Genomic DNA, 14,298 nt, shown 5'->3' on the forward strand with positions numbered 1-14,298 from the left:
TATTCCGCTCCTCAAACTAGGCTGTGTATGCTGTGCGAGTGTGATAAATAAAATCCATGAGGACTAATGACTAATACACACGCGCCAATTTAATTCCACAAAATTATGCAAATGAACCTATAGACTGATAAGCATGACTGGTCAAATGTATTTTCAGTAACCAATTCACGGTTAACCATTAACATCCCTATATAAGGCTCCACAGAAACGCTTTGTTACTTAGAAACACTTCTTGTTTTTTTATTAAGTACTTCCTATTTCACACACAATACTTCCTAATTTACCAAAACCAAGGCCCTGTCCAGAAATAACCCCTACCCACCTAGGGCATAGGCATTTGTGTACAGTAGATCTGAAATGATTGGATGAATGTAGTATTAGCAGAGGTAATGGCCTCACCTTACACTCTGTCTAGCTAGGTGTCATTTTTTTAGACAGGACCAACAGGTTTGCCTAACTCCAAAGTAAATTAGATCTTTGACAAGTGTGACACTGAATGATAATGGATAGGCTGGTGCAAGTCAATGGTGTTGACCACAGTCAAATTCCGCTTGACCGCAGTCAAATTCCGTTTGACCGTTTAGTTACGGTAACTAGGATTTTCCAAGCTCTGATGCTACTGATGGTCATTAGTAGCCCATCAAACTTGCTTAATTACCTTGTACTCTATTGTCCCTCTGATCACTCTGACATAAATGCAAATGTTTTGGAAAATCAAATCAAACACTTCATGAGAATTGCATGAGAAAACCTAAATTAAAAAGGAGGATCCCATCAACTTTCTATAGGCTAGGCCTACCAGGCTAGGCCTACTATCAACTTTCCTAATAATAAGTACATTGCTTCGCTTTACAACAGGAGTATAGCCTACCTGGCTGGCATGAAAATGAACCATGGGAAAAGTGTCCTCCATTCGCTATTTAAGTGCATAGATTTTTTCCCCAATGCCCCTGTTCCTAGACAGGTGCATGATAATGGTCCATTCTTAATCAAAACTAATTTCACACATATATTATTTAGTACATGTAAATACATTCAATTTAAGAGTAGTCTGATGGGTGACAATATTAGCCTATCACTTGTGAATGATGTATTATCACTTGTGATACAAACACGCTGGGCATCATTCACAACTAAAGTGTCCAAATAACTTCTTAAAATAAGCATATTAATCCGCTTTACAACCAGTGTAGAGCCTAATTGGCATACATAGGCAGCACGTGAGTTTTAAGTTTGGGCAAGATAAAAAAAAAAGGCACCTTTTTATAATAAAGCATTACATGCATAATCGCATTTGCGGTCACTTTTGAGAACAGTGTATTCCCTCTAATTGATTCCATTTTGGAACATTTGCGCTTATAGCCTACAGCTGTGTGCGCACTGCTGCACTTATAATGTGAAGAAATAGGCTAATAGTTTATCAACATTTTAAGCTAAACGTTCTGATCTAGTACATCAGCCTCATTGCTTTAAAAAATGTTTTTGGTGTGAGTGGTTGTATTAATTTGGGATCTATCGCATCCCACAACTGTCCCAGAGTAGGTTTGGAATATATATTTATTGCACAGAAGGACAAGTTGACCAATAGAATAGGTAAACTTTTTAACTATGGGGGGTAGTAGATTGACACAGACTAGTGCTTTTGCTGTTCATTAGGCCTACTCATCTTGTTGGCTGACAAAAAGTAGGCTAAATGTGGACAGTCCATCTAACATCTTCAATATGCACCTCGGAATTTGATAAGAGGGATGCACGCAGTTGCGTCCCCGATTTCTTTGTCTTCACTTGTAGCCTACTTCTTAGCTGAGATGCCTGTGAGAAGGACCTGGTCACGTGACAGGCATTGGCTAATAAGAATTGAGATATCTGAGAGAGCCATGTGAGTGAGAGGTTCTTCGGTGCATGGCAGCCAGGAGAAGGGAATTATAATTATTATATATAGCCCAAGGGCACAACGGCCACTTTGGCCGCAAAAGGCATGGATTCTTTTGGGGGCATTACGGCCACACAAGGGGGATGCCGATGGGAAATTCGAGGGCTGGTGAGAATATTATCAAGTGCTTGTCAAATTGTGAATGAGAGACTGATGAAGTGTGTGCAGCCTGCACAAGAAACAAATCAGATAATTTTCAAATTATCATTAGTCGCATCATGCAGACTGTATTAATGTATTAAAAATCAACTAAAGTTGCATAAATAACTCTAAATTAAGCATATAGGAGAACCTGTTTCTTTGTTAACTGCTCAACACAGAGTAGCCACGTGCACTACCTTGGAAATTGTTTGGAGAAAATATCCTTTCGATTTTATTCAGCTATGTTCAATTGTATTCTTTATACTCTAAAATAATAAAAAATAATGCCACAGAATTTTAAGCAAATCTTGTCTGCTAAATGAACTAATGTAGCCCACAGCCAAATGGTATAACCATATCAGGGCCTAACATAAGGACAACTCAGAGTATGTTATTCTGTTCTTCTGAAATAGACTACATTTTCTTCACATCATTTCTTTAGACCTGTCTAAAATAATGGGTTCATTGTGATAATGTAGGCTACAGTATATTCAATGAATTTGTTAAACTTTTCAAGGTCTGCGTCAGTGGCGAGTAGACTATGCGTGGAGGCCAAGAGATGCTAAATGTGTTTGTTAATTAACGGTCAATTACCATGAGACTGGCAGTTATTTGCTTGACAATCACCGGCTGACAATTTCATAACTGCCACAGCCCTAGTTATGATTGATTTGGTTTTCCAGTTGTGCCAATTACCTGTAAGTTATTGCAGACCCAGTAATGCATTTGTTTAGCATAGCTTTATCACTGGACTGCAGAGTGAAGGAAAAGCAGCCAACAAGTGCTCAGCATATGTGGGAACTTCTTCCAGACTGTTGGAAAAGCATTCCTCATGAAGCTGATTGAGAGAATGCGCAAAGCTGTCATCAAGGCAAAGGGTGGCTACTTTGAAAAATGTAAAATATATTTTGATTTGTTTAATACTTTTTTGGTTACTATATGATTCCATATGTGTATTTCATAGTTTGGATGGCTTCACTATTATTCTACAATGTAGAAAATAGTAAAAATAAAGAGAAACCCTTGAATGAGTAGGTGTCAACTTTTGACTGGTACTGTACATTAAATGTGGAGTGTAATGGGTTAGTCATGCCTTACACAGGGACTGTTGCCATGGTAAAAGCAGTTGGAGGTAAAAACCTGTCACAGTAGGCTGAGTCACAGAACGATTCTTTTGTGTGTGTGTGTCCGTGTGAGAGAGAGACTGAGTTTGTGAGTGTGTGCGGCAGTGCAGCATAAAGAACTTGTCTGGGCAGCCCGGCTCTACTATTATTTCTAAGGAGCAATGGAAAAAAAACAAGAGACATTTTCATAAAACCCTGAGGAGAGAAAAGATTAGCCAATATTTATCTTTGGTGTTTGCTGTTCAGCAGGTCCTCTGTCAAACTGCTGCAGGGTTTACCCAACTGTAAACACACCATGTGGCAGAGGTTGGTGGGGGATGGGCTTGTCCTTAGTTTCTAGACACGAATAAGTAGATTAAGAACTAAATGCGTCATCATTTCACATCTCAGAAACCCCTTGATAAGAATCTTTTAAAACAGGTTGGTGCTCATATACTTAGAAACATTCAATTTTTTTTATTTTAGCATGGTGTCTGTTGCGCCTGTTTTCACTCTGCTGGTATGTGGTTGTTCTCATTAATAATACTTTATAATACATGCGTGTTATTTATGCATCTCAGAATAATAAGTGTCTTCTGGCTAGTAATGATAAGTATTTTCAATTCATAGTGGTAATACATGTAATATACATTTTTAATATAATTGTATACGTTGTTGGAAAAACATACATCTATCATAGCTGTTGTTATATTCACACAAATCCTTATGGCTGGAATCACATTGTATGGTGCAACAGCAGCACAGGTATTTGTCAGTCGACCTGTATTGAGTTTTGCAAATCTCAGCCATTGTGTTTTTTGATTTGAGGTTGTCAGCACCAGCACATGAGTTGAGTTCCATTCAATATTCCGTGTTGGAAAAGTAACAAACAAACCAGATAGCATTCTTATTGGCCACATTCCTGGGATTCTCCCTCAGGCAATGAGCAGCAATACTTTTCCTATTGTAACTGATACTGTATATCTGCTGCTGCCTAGGAAGCACAGTGGAAGAGATAGAAAGCAAGGGGGGAAAGGGACAGATATTGTTTGTTTTCACCCTCAAGTGGATATTGTATTTTCAAATATTTCTTTCAACAGAGATTTATTGAAAAGTGCTCAAATCAAATGATCAGTAAGATGTAATGTGTCCGGTACGGGGATAGAACCTGCTGCCTTGTCGCTGCTGGCACCATGGTCTAATCAGCTGAGCTACCCAGACCATAAGCCTTTGATTTTACTATATGTTATTAGGAAGCCTCTGCCTCAACACTCTGTTGTCCCGACAGGGGTGATGAAGGAGCCACCCCTTCAGGAGTCTTTGGAGCCAGCTCCGGTGGACACCCCAGCCAGGGAGCAGCGCTACATGAGTGGGCAGTACTTCTTTGAGTACTTGGTTGTGGTCAGCCTCAAGAAATCCAAAGAGGGGGCCTACGAGCCACAGATCACCTACCAGTTCCCCAAAGTGAGTCCGCTAGTTAGTAGAAACTCTGCATGTCTCCCAAAAGGGATAAAGAAGAAAAATGTGGATAAGAAATGAAAAGCGCAAGGGAAGTCATTGAATAGTCAGAGGGAGGTAGGAGAGAAGAATTCAGGTAGGCCTTCAGCACGGAAGATTATTACGATTTTTTTAAATTCCAGGCTTTATTCCATTAGATATACTGACGTTTCAACATCACATGACGTCTTCCTGTAAAGGGAGAGATCTTTGTCAGAGGGATGTAATTGGGCTCTATTTAAATGTGTCTTTACGCGATTCCTCGCTTCCCATCTCCTCGCCTCCTCCTCAACTGTATTGGAGGAGAAGGTCTAAGGTCTCTCCCCTAGGACCTTCTTGCTTTTTGAGGCAAGGAGAGAGGAATTGAATAAAGATTAATTGAGAAAGAGCCCAGGTTACATCCATCTGACAAATATATTGGTCTTTCTCTCCATTTCTCTGTTGCCCTCTCTTTCCCTCTCTCCCTCTGTTAATCTCTCTCTCTTGCTTTCTCGCACTCTTTCTCAGAGGGATGGGATGGTGAGATTCCAAAGAGAGGAGGAGGAAAAGACCCTGAAGGCCATCACACTCTTTTGTTTCCCTGAGGGCATCAACTGGGCCCCCCTAACAGAGTACCACAGGTAACACTGCATCTAATATGAAGGATCACCATCAATTTGGAAAGATGGGTGTATTGTTGAGTCATTCCAATGTTGATGTCTTAAAGCTACCAATAGACTTACTTTCTCTCTCACTCGCTCCCTCTAGTGAGACATTCTCATTTGTCTTGACTGAGATCGACGGCAGCAGAAGGAACGGATACTGTAGGAGGCTACTGGTATGTTTCACTTTGGGTTTTCACTTGAGATTATTTATAGTGCGGTGAATGCCATGCCCATTATCTGTCTCTCTCTCTCTTGTTTCTCCATTGTTCTCGTCTAGCCCCACGGCAACGGCGCTCGCCCACCTGAGGCCTACTGCATCATTAGCAGGTTGGCTTGTTTCGGACTGTTCTCCAAGGTAACACGCCTCGAAGGTCATTGGCTTTCGGCTGTCAGAAATAAGTGTTTTACCCAGAGACGTAAGCCTGGATGAGTTGAACTGGGAGGATCCCTGGCTGTAACGATGCTTAATACTTCTGAGTAAATCTCTCCCTGGGCCTTCAGTTAGGAATCATGCTGACAACATTGTGCACGTAGTAAAAAAGGAATTAAGCCAACATTGGATAACACCGCACGTGCTCAGATTTTAAAGGGATACAAGCCATTTCCACTAGCATTGCTACATGCTTCAAAAATGCTAGCCAGGATCTTCTGGCCATTCTTAATTAACCAGCTAATAAACTTAAAAACATTCTAGATGAAATGGCAACTCTTGTCTTTCATGAAGTGTACTTTCTCTTTAAAGAGAAAAGGTAGTCCTCACTTATCCCAGTTCTCCCTTGAAAATGTCAACAGCACATAACTTCTCTACAATCTCCCCTATCGGAAAAAACGACAAGAAGAAGACACTCCTCCACTAACGTTGAACTGAAAGTGATGGGGACCTCTTGTAAATCTGACAGCCGTTCATAACGCTAATCGGTGCGAAATTGGATTGAATTTCTCGTAACTACTGTGTTTATGTAACAGTGTGTTATGGTACTAGCAAATTACTCTGCATCGAGTATGAGCCTCTTAGACTGGTCTTTGGGTTTTGAAATGCCCTATTTGCCGCACAGCTCATACCTTCTCTCCCTTAGTGGCCCTTTATCATTAGCCCGTCTGTGATCCAAGTCACTGTATTTGTTTTGTTCATCATTTGCTGCCTTTCAGTGGTGCCCCAAGTCTTGTGAAGTGAATATTGACACACATCATCATCACCACCACCAAACTGTCCCTTAGGCTACTGGAAATACTAAGCCCCACAGTTCATCATATACTTATTACTATATACCTATTACTGCCACACCATTTATTGTGGTTTGTCAGTCTCTGTCTTGAAAAAGGTCACCCAGGAAATTGTGTAGGCTAATTATTTTATTCCAGTGGTGCAAAATCACATGATGATATCAGAGTTGGATTATTCCTGTCTTTCTCTAACGCAGATCTTTGACGAGGTGGAGAAGCGGCGCCAGATCTCCATGGCGATGATCTACCCGTTCATGCAAAGCCTGAGGGAGGCGGCGTTCCCCGCCCCAGGCAACACAGTCAAGATCAAGAGCTTCATCCCCGACAAAGGCACTGAGGTTAGCACCCTGATATGTCCGATGTAGCCACATGGCTAAGTTGGCATAGCACAATGACATGCTGTTCCTTGAGACCTGGGTCATATTCATTTGGGAACACTGTAGCAAAATGTTAGGATTGGAATAATTGGTTGTAATTAGATGTCATGAAAACCAGCACACACAGTTCCAAGAGTTGAGAAACATCCACATTGATAGCAGTAGCGGTCGGTTTCATTTAAGATGAGGAGGACGATAATTTTTTTATTATGAGCATGGCCTTATTTCTGTTACAGCATATTGGATGACTGTTATTCATATTCCATTCACCCACTTCAATGTAACATCGATAGGTTTAGGCAGCTACATGATACTCAAATTTTTCCTATACCCATCATGAGGTTGCTACAACCTAGCCTATGAATGAAAGTTTACAACGTACAGTAGGTGCACACAAGTCCAGAGAGAGATTTGAGGTGACCGACAGTGACACATGGACAGACAGTGACACATTCAATACCGCCTTGCACACTCTTGCCTGCATCTAGCTGCTCTAGGGTGTAATCATTAGTCCAACAGTTGCAAACAAGAGTTTATATTGGACAAATTTGGGTATGTTTATCCCAGTTTCATTCCGTTTGCTTACGTTTAAGAAATGTTATAACAACATCGACAGAATGAATACACCTCTGATTACATGTAAACACAGTTCACTTTCATAGCAGCCACGTTGTATTCCTTCTCGCATCTACACGCTCTCCTCCTCACCTTATCCCTTCGCTTGTGGACTTCAATGCACAACACATCAGCTGACCAGGTGAAAAAAAACTTTACAAACCATATCATATCCGCTACACACAGACTACATCGTTGTCACCATATTAGCTAATATAACGTCATACTCAACATAGGTAATAGAACTAACATGTTAGTAAACCCGGTACAATCATTCATTATAGTGAGTCAGTAAGCAGTTTAGCAGTTAGACCGGTGGGCCCCAGTGGCAATACATTTGTAAAACCAAAAGCTAACCTTGACTTGGAAGAGTTCGTGTTGGATAGTTATAGCCAGCTAGCTAACATGGCATCCCTCTGTTTGAGACGGTTGTTTTGAGTAGGCTAAACTAGCTAGCTGCATTTGCTAGCTAAGTGAAAGTGAAAAAATATAGCTCTCTCTTGCTTCTTATGTTTGAAGAAATTAAGTTGTTCAACTATTGTCTTTCTCTCTGAGTCAACTACTCACCACATTTTATGCACTGCAGTGCTACCTAGCTGCAGCTTATGCTTTCAGTACTAGATTCATTCTCTGACCCTTTGATTGAGTAGACAACATGTCAGTTCATGCTGCAAGAGCTCTGATAGGTTGGAGGATGTCCTCCGGAAGTTGTCAAAATTACTGTGTAAGTCTATGGAAGGGGGTGAGAACTATGAGCCTCCTAGGTTTTGTATTGAAGTCAATGTACCCAGAAGAGGACGGAAGCTAGTTGTCCTCCTGCTACACCTTGGTGCTACTGTAGACCTTCATTGCAAAACAGTGTGTTTTTATAATAAATTATTTGGTGACGTGAATAGATTTGTCTCAAAAGGATAACCTTTTAAATGAATCATAATTTTTATGAAATTCACTGAGGATGGTGCCCGACCATGAAAAAGCAACTTGACAGGTGAAAAGCACTATGGTGGAAACCTACCCAGGCCCTGTCACTAATGTGATCATCCAGGCCAGGAGAAGAGAAGGGCTGGGTGTATTCAGTAGGAACCAAACGGAACGGGAAGGATCCTACCAAAAATTGTTTTTGTTGCAAAAAGTAAAAGGTTTTGCTATGGTGTGTGACTAATGAATACACCCCTGGGTGAAGGGTACTCACCTTCCAAGCTACAGAAAGTAACGATAAGCACACCGCTAGAGAGGGAGGGAGACATTAAAGGGAGGAGACAACACTAACAAGATGCACAAAGCTAGTTGGACACAGAGCAAGACAAGGAACACACACAGCTAGTGAAAAAGAAGACAATGTCATCAGTTGAAGATGTATTTACTAAAATGAAAAGGAAACATCCTATTTTCCTGGAATAATGCTGGTGACACACACACAGCGAACATGAAAGAGGAACATCAATGTTAAGCCGGGAAGACAAGCGTCTTCATAGAGCAGGGTTCCCCCAACTTTGGGTTTTCACTTGAGATTATTTATAGTGTGGTGAATGCCATGCCCATTATGTCTCCCTCCTCTCGCTCTCTGTTCATGTTGCAAGAGCTGATAGGTTGAAGGACGTCCTCCGGAAGTTGTCATAATTACACACACACACACACACACACTGCATTGAAATAGGAGAGGTATTACTGAGGTGAGATGTTCCAATTCTATCCTGCAACATTCCATTTTTCAGGCCCTTTTTTCCCCCCAGTTAACCCCCACGCACACTATTTGTTTAGTGGTTGCTGTATATTATCTGTATGTTTAGGTCTGATTACTTTAGTTAAACTGATATATATTTTAGCAAGCACACTCATTTTGAAAAATATAGGCTGAACTATGCCTCTGAAAAATAAACTGTCTCAAACTCCGCCGGGACATACTTTCAATGGTGCTATCCCACTTCTGATACCGTTGTAGTTAATTAGGGTGCAATGCCGACCGGGACTCAAACCCTGGTCCCTGTGTCTGCCATTCCAAAACCTTAGCCATTATACCAAGAGTTAAGCCAACATTATTAAGAGGCTAAAATCTCCATGTGGTCAATTATTTTCCCTGCTCGCTTGCCTCAATTTTCATGAAATTAATTCTGTTAGTAAATCAACTTTGTATTGCTTTAGTGTATATAACAAGTTGGTGACGGTGGTAACATTTAATGTACATAACATGTTCTTGACATGTTGGTGACATGTACATAACATCTTGGTAACAATGGTGACGTGTAGATAAGAATTGACTCTCTCCCATCCAGATCATCAGTCTGACGCGGCCGTTGGACTCGTGGCTAGAGCATGTGGACTTCCGCACACTCTTTCGCTGCTTGACCGACGAGGAGGTTCTGCTCGTGTTCGCTGCCGCCGTTATGGAGCGACGCATCGTCTTCATAGCGGAGGAGCTCAGGTACTGCACGCACAGACACACGCTATTACTTAGTAGTCAAATCAACATAGTCGTCTGAGATGAATGCATCAACTCTGTCAATGGGAGCCTATTATAAAAACGTCATTGCATATGAATATGAAACGAGATGCTCCTTACACGTTGACGGCCACTCAGAAATAAAAACCTAAAATCACAATGAGAAGCTTCAAGGGGGTATCAGAAGTTCACATTGTTCACACAGTGGCACACATACCAGGGGTTGGAACCAAAACTATTTTTCAATCGTTTCATTTTGAACAGAACCTCTATTTTTGTCGTTCCGTTGCACTGTTCCGATCAGCGAAATACAGTAGTGAACCGGTTAAAACCCTCAAAGTACTGGTTTATATCGTTCCTTTTTTAACCTGTGATAAAGTTTTTAAAATTTACATTTAGCTCATTAAATTACTTAACCAATCAGTGAATTATACCTAGGAGGAGCGGCTTTTATGGAGGAACTTTGAATGTCCTTTGAGCTAGCTAGCTAACAAGCGTGCTTGTCTTACCTTTTTTTTAGTTCCCAACGTGAAACGCGATATCGAGGCCTATGGTATCCTTAACTAGCTTTTGAAAAAGTTAATCCATTCATCTCAAGCTAATCAAAAAATCTATCTTCTGAATCACGCTCGTAACGTCAGTATAGTAGCCTATGCTTTGGATGGGGAGGGGCAGGTAGCCTAAGCGTACACTATCAAAGATTTTCAGCTGGCAGGCAGACACTGGAATACATTTCTGAGTGACAGAGGGAGGGCTTTGCATAGGTGCTTTTTTTTTTTTTTTTTGTGGGACTAGAAAAAATGCTTGGAACTTTAAAATAACGTTGTTAACCGGTTCTCATGCTTTTAAAATAACAGTTCTGTTCTGGAACAGTATGGGTCACTTTTGTTTTCGGTTCTGTTCTTTGAACTGGTTCCCCTTACACATACACACACGCACTGAATAAGTCTAACTTCTGTCTCTCCTCAGCACCCTGTCCCAGGTGATCCACGCCGTGGTCGCCCTGCTCTACCCCTTCACCTGGCAGCACACCTTCATCTCCATCGTCCCCGAGATCCTCATTGACGTGGTCATGGCCCCCACCCCCTACCTGCTGGGAGTGCAGAAGCGGCTCCTGGAACAGGTCACGGACCAGAGCGACGTGAGTCACCCCCACCTGTGATAATGTTACAGAAATGTTGGCTTCGACACACCAGCTTCGCTCACGTTCGTTACAAAAGCCTGGGGAAGTTGTCGGCAGGAAAACACAAAAAAAGGGTGGAATATGGTAGAATCTAGATGAACTCTAATGATGAATTCCCACTTCTCAAACCAATCACATATTTTTGCATTGGTCAAACTCCAAACAGAGGTGGTTTCTGAACATTTGACTGACTTGCAACAAGATGCCTAACATAAGATACAAAAAACCCAAAGCAACAGTAAACATGTCGTCCCCCACGAATGATGCAGCCCCCCTCCCCCCTTAGGCCAATTGAGTTTTGTGACTAACACATTTCAGTTCATTACCAAAGCCCCTACCCTAGGCCAATCCGTGTCATTTTGTTAATGCCGGATCTCTATGGCATCATTCACCAAAGTTTCGTTAAAATCGTCCCAGTGCTGTCTAGAGATATCGCGTGTGACTAAGATACGAACGGACGGAGACAGATTCACAGTCCCCTCCCCCATTTCATCGTGGGGGACAATAACACTGCATAGGCTACTAAAACTTTTGCCCAAGATGGTAGGAAAAGAGGCGCGGACAAAACAATAAAAGTGAAATGCCTCTACTGAGGTTATATGGCATGTCCTCTGAGCCAATCAAATCAAAACACAAAAATCCAATAGTGACTTCTAATAGTAGCGTCAACGAGACGAGATTTGGAAGGATGGCCCTGTGATTATTTTTGATTTGATTTAGTTCATTTCCTAAGAGTTAAATGCATACTTAACAATCATAACAAAATACGGCTTTCACCTTGTCACACTACACAAACAATACAATTCTTCTCCCCCAGGCTTTGAAAATAAATAGTGAGACTACAACAAAGTTAGCACATTACCAGTTAAATGTCAAACGTAGAACTAATGACATGGGCCCTGTCCAGAAACAACACCTAAACCCCATGTATATATCTGAAAAGACTGGATAGAAGTCTGCTATCCTATTTGACTGAAAGCACAGGAAGGGGTAGGGGCAAAGGGGTTGTTCCTGGATCAGACCATGGCGCTATCTCAATTTATTTCCTTGATTCCTTGCCTCCTTCACAATGTATTGGAGGAGATGGCCCAAGGTCCCTAGCCTCAGACCTCCAAGGCATTTTGAGGAGGAGGTGAGGAATCAAGGAAAGATTGAGAAAAAGCACCTGAATGACTGGATGGGAAGTTTGGGAGTCTTGGTAGTAATAGTGATGGATTGGTGTTGGAATAATGATTGTAGGCTCTGTTTTCCCCAACACAGCTGCTTGTTGTGGACTTGTCAGAGGATAAGGGGGACACTTTCCTAGTTCAAGTAAGTGTGTAGTCTCGAGAGTGGAGCAATGGCCTAAATGTGCGTTTAAAAAAAAACAACACACATTTATGCTCTTTTGAATTAATTCAGTTTATTATTTGTACTGTTTTGCACTTAATACTATGAGGGAAACTGGAGTTTTGCTTTGTCATACCATTGAATATTGTAACTGTTTTATAGAGCGGAGATGAGAAGTCTATTCTGCCCCCTAAGCTCCAAGATGAAATACTGCAGGCACTAAGAAATAGGAAAGAAAAAGCCAGTGAGTATATTTTGATATCAGCCTTTGAAACAAATGCCGGAACAAATGTGAAAGGGAAAACAGCTTTATAAGATGTAGTGCATTTTAGTTTTGTTTTCACAATTGGAAAATAGGTTTTCCATCAGATGTTTTTGCAAGAGGAAAAAGAGCTGTTTTTTTAATATTTTTTTATTTCACCTTTATTTAACCAGGTAGGCTAGTTGAGAACAAGTTCTCATTTGCAACTGCGACTTGGCCAAGATAAAGCATAGCAGTGTGAACAGACAACAACACAGAGTTACTCATGGAGTAAACAATAAACAAGTCAATAACATAGTAGGGGAAAAAAATAAAAAAAGAGAATCTATATACAATGTGTGCAAAAGGCATGAGGAGGTTGCATTGCTCTTTTTCACCTACAGTACCACATCAGGTGTGCAGATGGCCATACTGATGAATTAACTGTAACCTTTGAATATAGATTGTTTTATGCTCTCTTTGATCCTTTCAAAGTAATGTGAGGTTTAGGAAAATTAGCATGTCATCATAAGAGACTGGTTGTTCGCACACAAGGTGAAAGGTCGACGTTATGGCTCTCGAGCACGGCCAAATAACACACTTTGGTTGAAACCACCTGGACTGTGGCTAAACGTGTGTGTACCATTTCCCACGCAGCTGTGGAGGAGCTGAACAAGGTGGTCTCGGAAGCCTTCCTGCCCTTCTTCGTGAAGACTGTCGGCCATTTTGCCTCATACGTGACGCGGAAAGGAAGCGGGCAGCCAGGAGTGTTTCAGAGCAGGGCCTTCTACAAGGCCATCGAGTCCAAGACCACGCGGCACTTTGTCAAGAAGTTCCTCCAGACCCAGATGTTTGACCTGTTTATCCAAGAGTTGGAGCAGCAGCAGCCAGCGAGCCCCCAGCAAGGTGAGGAGAAGGCCCACTCGCCTCTAGGCGAGAGAGCTTTAATACATACTTGCATAACATGAGAATTTGAAAGCTATATAACATGTTAGAAAACATATCCTAAAGTTTAAGATGATAATGAAGCCGGGTTGTTCTTGGGGGATAACATGCCTCTTGTTCGCTTATCATTCATTTACTCATTTATCATCACCCCCTCATCTTTTCAGGGATTTTCCACAAAAAGATTGTTGAATACCAGGAAAAGAAGAAAAGAGAGAAGGCAAAGAAGAGATAGTTAGTATCTTGTGAATACACTGTAAACGAGGCTACGATTGTGTATATAAGGGATTTACTGTAGATGTGATAATAAAATAGATTTGAGATGTAAATATTGGAAGTGAATAATTTGTATTTATAGTTTTTTGTGTTGGGGTAACAGTGGGTATTTTATGTGTTGCTACTGTATATGATAGACGGTTGACAAGACCACTGGTTAGAATGAGTGTTGGGTTCAAAAATCTGTCACCGTCTGAACCTGCTATGATTAAGCAGAAAAACATTCTAATAAAGACTTTGAATCTTTGTGAACCTTTACGCCAACTTTCCTGTTTTTTTCAGTCAGGTTCAAGAATGATGTTGCCAAATAAGCACGTGTGTGCATACATGCACAAGAGGTCAGACAGGGA

General features: G+C 41.3%; 1 protein-coding gene across 4 annotated transcripts in view; it reads left to right on the top strand.

Annotated features, from left to right (window-relative positions):
• LOC120059381 (DENN domain-containing protein 2D-like) overlaps positions 1 to 14,206 on the top strand; it is a 34,956-nt gene extending 20,750 nt beyond the window's left edge. For all 4 annotated transcript variants that reach the window (XM_039008388.1, XM_039008390.1, XM_039008389.1 and 1 more), the window contains 11 exons: positions 4,466 to 4,641; positions 5,182 to 5,294; positions 5,422 to 5,491; positions 5,596 to 5,673; positions 6,740 to 6,880; positions 9,808 to 9,956; positions 10,944 to 11,115; positions 12,418 to 12,468; positions 12,649 to 12,730; positions 13,385 to 13,633; positions 13,840 to 14,206. In XM_039008388.1, the coding sequence (XP_038864316.1) occupies positions 4,466 to 4,641; positions 5,182 to 5,294; positions 5,422 to 5,491; positions 5,596 to 5,673; positions 6,740 to 6,880; positions 9,808 to 9,956; positions 10,944 to 11,115; positions 12,418 to 12,468; positions 12,649 to 12,730; positions 13,385 to 13,633; positions 13,840 to 13,907 (1,349 nt within the window). In that variant the 3' untranslated portion in view covers positions 13,908 to 14,206. The remainder of the gene's footprint in view (positions 1 to 4,465; positions 4,642 to 5,181; positions 5,295 to 5,421; positions 5,492 to 5,595; positions 5,674 to 6,739; positions 6,881 to 9,807; positions 9,957 to 10,943; positions 11,116 to 12,417; positions 12,469 to 12,648; positions 12,731 to 13,384; positions 13,634 to 13,839) is intronic.
• The last annotated feature ends 92 nt before the right edge of the window (positions 14,207 to 14,298 follow it).

The sequence above is a fragment of the Salvelinus namaycush genome, chromosome 14, assembly GCF_016432855.1.
Source record: "Salvelinus namaycush isolate Seneca chromosome 14, SaNama_1.0, whole genome shotgun sequence".
NCBI classification, from domain to species: Eukaryota; Metazoa; Chordata; class Actinopteri; order Salmoniformes; family Salmonidae; genus Salvelinus; species Salvelinus namaycush.